Genomic DNA, 5,000 nt, shown 5'->3' with positions numbered 1-5,000 from the left:
CTTTAAGTGTTTTCGCTCAATAAACACTCATAATGCCCGGTCTGGGAATTGAAACCGCAATCCTATAACAGCGAGTTTGCTGCCCTAACCACTGAGCCATTGCGCCTCCTATATGTATATTTTGCTTAGGCATAGTGAGACTAACGCTCTGGTGTCCAGAACACAATGTTAGATGAGCATAGAGTGGTAACAGAAACAAAGAGATGACACCGGAAATAATAAATGTTATATAATGAACTTCATAACCAAAAAGTACCAAAAAGGTAGCCACTATGTTCATTATATTATGATTATCATAGTTTGAAACCTAATCATAAATATGATGCAGGGGAGATTACTTGTGAACAAAATAAAAAAATAACTCATTCCGCAGATCCTTAGTTAGCTGAATTGCAATTACAAAACCTTTTCTGAAATACTTATAAATGCTGAAGATGAACAATTGTTTTGATATAGAGGTTTATAATCGTGTCTCAGCACAGAAAGGAGAAGTGAACAGTAAGATAGAAAAAAAAAGAAGAAAATAGAAAAGGACATGAAAGATGAAAGAAAACTTAGGGAGCTGAAGGAAAGTAATAAATAAATAAATTATTAAATAAAGGTTTTCTACTTCAATTCTTGTTACTCTGATCTGAGTAAATACGTCTCATTTAGGGTGGTTGTGACCAGTTTTGTAAATACAATCATGTCTGATGTGGAGACACATGGCCTAGCGGTTAGAGCAGCGGACTCGTGGTTGGATCGTAGGTTCGAATCTCAGATTGGGCGATGTGTGTGTTTATGAGCGAAACATCTAAGCTCCACGTGGCTCTGGCAGAAGGTAATGGCGAAACTTCTGCTGACTCTTTTGCCACAACTTTCTCTCACTCTTTCCTCCTGCATCTTGCAGCTCACCTGCGATGGACTGGCATCCTGTCCAGGTGGGGAACCTATATGCCAAGGAAACTGGGAAACCGGCCCTTATGAGCCAGGCATGGCTTGAGAAGGAACAAACATCATGTCTGATACCATTGAACACCATCAATTTGACATTTTTATTGTTCAGAATTAATCTTTTTTCAGGTGTACGGTGGTTACATTGTTGCTGCCATTCACATAAGACTTATACATATCAACAATTCTCTAGCTAATGACACAGTTTACAGGCTTTTCTCTTAATAACCATATGTGATTTGATAGTAATGCAGCATCTTTCTCAATGTCTCTGACATAAGAGGTGATATTATGAAACCATCTTTTAAATGGCCCTTCACTTCCAATATACACCCTCAGGATGGTCTCCTGGTTCAAGTATAAAGATTTTACTGGCCTGTGCATTGCAAACATGCAGCACTACATATATATATGAGAAATCAGCTTCATGGGCCAACTTTGTCAGTCATCCTTCCTTAGTTGATAAAATAAGGTGCTTATCAAGAACTGGAAGTGTTATAATCTAACGTCCCTCTTCAGATTTCTGATCTTTTACCTATGTTACAAGTAAGTATTAACCTTGTGTCTTGATTATTAATTGTATTGAAAACTCAAGCAAAATCCAAAATTTCCAAGGGAAGAAATGTATATATGGGTAAATGTTCACAATATCAAGGTGGATGTATTTGCTGGCTACTTCATTTCCAATGCCATGGAATGAATTAACAATAATAACACTGCAGTTCTACCATTTTACATTCATGTTGCTTCTAATTTCGAGGTTGATATGGCTGAGAATATGCTTGTTAATTATTTCTAATTTGGTTTTGAAAGGCTTGATTAACATATATTTGGGATAAGAAAGGATACAGTTCTATATTTAAGAGATGAGGAATTATGTACATTATTTACATTATTTACATTTGACAGATATTCGTCCTATTCTTATTTGTTGTTAACACAACATTTCAGCTGATAAACCCTCCAGCCTTCATCAGGTGTCTTCGGGAAATTTCAAACCTGGGTTCTCATTGTCATCATACGAAATATATCAGAAAGCAATAAAAACAAACTTATAAATTGACTAAATGTGCATTTCTTGTCTAAATCTGTCTGACTATGAGGAAAGCCTCAGGAAAATCCTCTGAATAGGTAAGTTTTTGATCTCTGCTGCAAAGGACAGTATAAACATCAGCACTTCAAGAGAAAAGAAATGTTGACAACCTGTCTACTGGATTAACAAGACTGAAAAACAAGCAGTAAAATATCTGCTTTCTCTTTCTTGAGCACTCACTTTTGTTTCCCTTCTCGAAAATAATAGAATGCAAAGAAAATAACATCACTGCTCTTACTATGATGGAATACAAGCAGTAAAAAATTTGCTTTCCCTTCCCAATGTTTCTGTTGACAACACCACTGAAAGGCAAGCAGTAAAGTATCAATAATCAATTATGTATTTATTTCTTTATTATCCACAGGGAGCTAAACATAGAGGGGACAAACAAAGGGATTAAGTCGATTACATCAACACCAGGGCATAACTGGTACCTAGTTAATCGACCCCGAAAGGATGAAAGGCAAAGTCGACTTCAGCGGAATTTGAACTCAGAACATAACGGCAGATGAAATACCGCTAAACATTTCACCCAGTGTGCTAACAATTCTGCCAGCTTGCCACCCTATAATCAATTATATATTACATAAAAATTATTTATTGTGGAACAATAGTAAGGCATGCAGTGTATGCGTTGCACACATTGACCCTTCACCCTAGTATGTATGTATGTATGTATGTATGTATATCTTGGAGACAAATATATATTTATTACAAGCATGCATGAATACATAATACATAAATACATATGCACATATATACATACATACATGAATACATGCATATCTACATGACTTCCAGGTTGATGTCTAAATTCCAATGAAAGGACCTTTTTGGGGGTTGAAGACTGACTCTTTATCTATTGGCAAGACAGTTGAATAATTAAACCACAAGGACACTCATATATGCATATATATATATATATATATATATATATTATATATATATATATATATATATATATATATATACATCTCTCTCTATATAAACGGCAGTTTGTCTGTGCGTGTTTCTGTGTGTCTGTTTGCTTGTACCCTCACCCTGACCACGGCTTTCAACCGATTCTGATGAAACTTGACACACACATAGCCCAATGTCATAATTCAAAACTAACGCAGCGAAAATTTTGAAAAGTTCCCCCAGTTCTGAAAAAAATCGATAAATTCGACATGGGGTCGAGAATCAGGAATACGAACCACAAACTGTCTAGGGGACGCAACTCTACCTTTTTTAAATCTCAAAAAAAAATTTACCATCATTTTTTTCCATTTTTTTGCTATTTTTTGGCTATAACTCTCTAAAAATGCTTTATAGTTACTTCCCTTACAAACCTGAGCAACGCCGGGCGATACTGCTAGTATATATATATACATGCATGTATACACATACTAATATACATTCATTACATAGTTTTTTTCTTTTACTTTTTATTTTTCAGTATAGAGAAAGTAATAGATATCTTCTCGGAAGAGGGCTTCGTACTGACAACTGACAACACAGAACGAGGCAAAGTATTTGCCAGAGATCGTCATTGTTCCGATGTTCTTGTCTTCCCACCTGCTTTTAAAATGTATCTGAGGCAACACCAACTCTTTAAAGATGGAAACATAGTACTACAGGTATGTGGTGGTGATGGTGGTAGTGAAAGTGGTGGTCTTTGTTAAGGCATGGTGGTAAGTGCTACAGTCATTCTGGTAGTAATGTTGTAGTAGTAGTAGTAGTAGTAGTAGTAGTAGTAGTAGTAAAGAGTATAATGATGAATGGTAGGACAAAGGTGGTATTGGTTACAGTATTGATAGTTGTTCACGGTAGTGAGTGATAATAATTATTGAACTGGATGATGAGGATTCTCATATTGAAATGAAACGAGTTACAATGAGTAATCAATCATACCTTTAACTCTCTCATATATATATATATATATATATATATATATATATATTATATAGAGAGAGAGAGAGAGAGAGAGAGGTGGGGAGAGCAATAAGAAAATGGAGGGGATCAATAGGTGGTTCATCAACTTTTAGACATTATATTATGTCAATTTATTTATTTATTTACTAAAATGACAATTACAACAATATACATACATGTATAACATTCTGCTTTACATTTATAATATATAAAGATACCAGTACTCCCTTCTAAACACATCTAATATGTATGTACATATGAGTATGTATATATATATGTATGTTCCTCATGTATATGCAGTTTCGTTCTTACATAACTAAAATATATTGATTTTATAAATTACAATATAACTCCTCTTGTAACTTTCTCATACCTCTGTTTATATTTTATCTAATATGAATAATATAATATGTTATACATGTATGTATATTGTTGTAATTGTCATTTTAGTAAATAAATAAATAAAATGATATAATATAATGTCTAAAAGTTGATGAACCACCTATTGGTCCCCTCCATTTTCTTATTGCTCTATAAATTAAGGGTAAAATAACTCTTTAACCTCACCCATTTATTACACTCGGTAATGTAATTGCAATGCAATAGAAAAACACTTGTGTATTAATAATTGGGTATTCTGCCAGCAGTATATTGGATAGATATTATCCCTTAGTTGGTTGGATTCAAAACCAACTTTCTTGGAATATATATATATATATATATATATATATATATATATATATATATATATATATATATATATATATTTATAAATAAGGTAATATCGTTAATTTGAATACCAATCTTATCAGGTGGCCAGCATGGGAATAAAATCCTTCAAAGGTAATAATTATTATTAAAATTATAATTTAGGGTATCTAAGAAATAGCGGAATTTAGGGTATCACTGGAAATAGCGGCTGTAACTTGACTCTAAAACCACACTAAATGTTTATACAGCACCAAGAGGGAAGACAAAATAAACTAGCAAAAAAATTACTGGATAATTCCAGATCCTGGATTTCTGGCTTTGCATAAGAAATGCTCTGCCTTCATCAGTG

General features: G+C 33.7%; 1 protein-coding gene across 1 annotated transcript in view; it reads left to right on the top strand.

Moving 5' to 3' along the window:
- The window catches only part of LOC115215200 (putative methyltransferase NSUN7), a 33,035-nt gene that overhangs the window by 17,421 nt on the left and 10,614 nt on the right, over positions 1–5,000 (top strand). The window contains exon 5 of the mRNA XM_029784392.2: positions 3,465–3,645. Within this exon, the coding sequence (XP_029640252.2) occupies positions 3,465–3,645 (181 nt within the window). The remainder of the gene's footprint in view (positions 1–3,464; positions 3,646–5,000) is intronic.

Source organism: Octopus sinensis, linkage group LG8 (genome assembly GCF_006345805.1).
Source record: "Octopus sinensis linkage group LG8, ASM634580v1, whole genome shotgun sequence".
Classification (NCBI taxonomy): domain Eukaryota; kingdom Metazoa; phylum Mollusca; class Cephalopoda; order Octopoda; family Octopodidae; genus Octopus; species Octopus sinensis.
The sequence above is the reverse complement of the archived record's forward strand: the minus strand, read 5'-3'. Positions and strand labels throughout refer to the sequence as shown.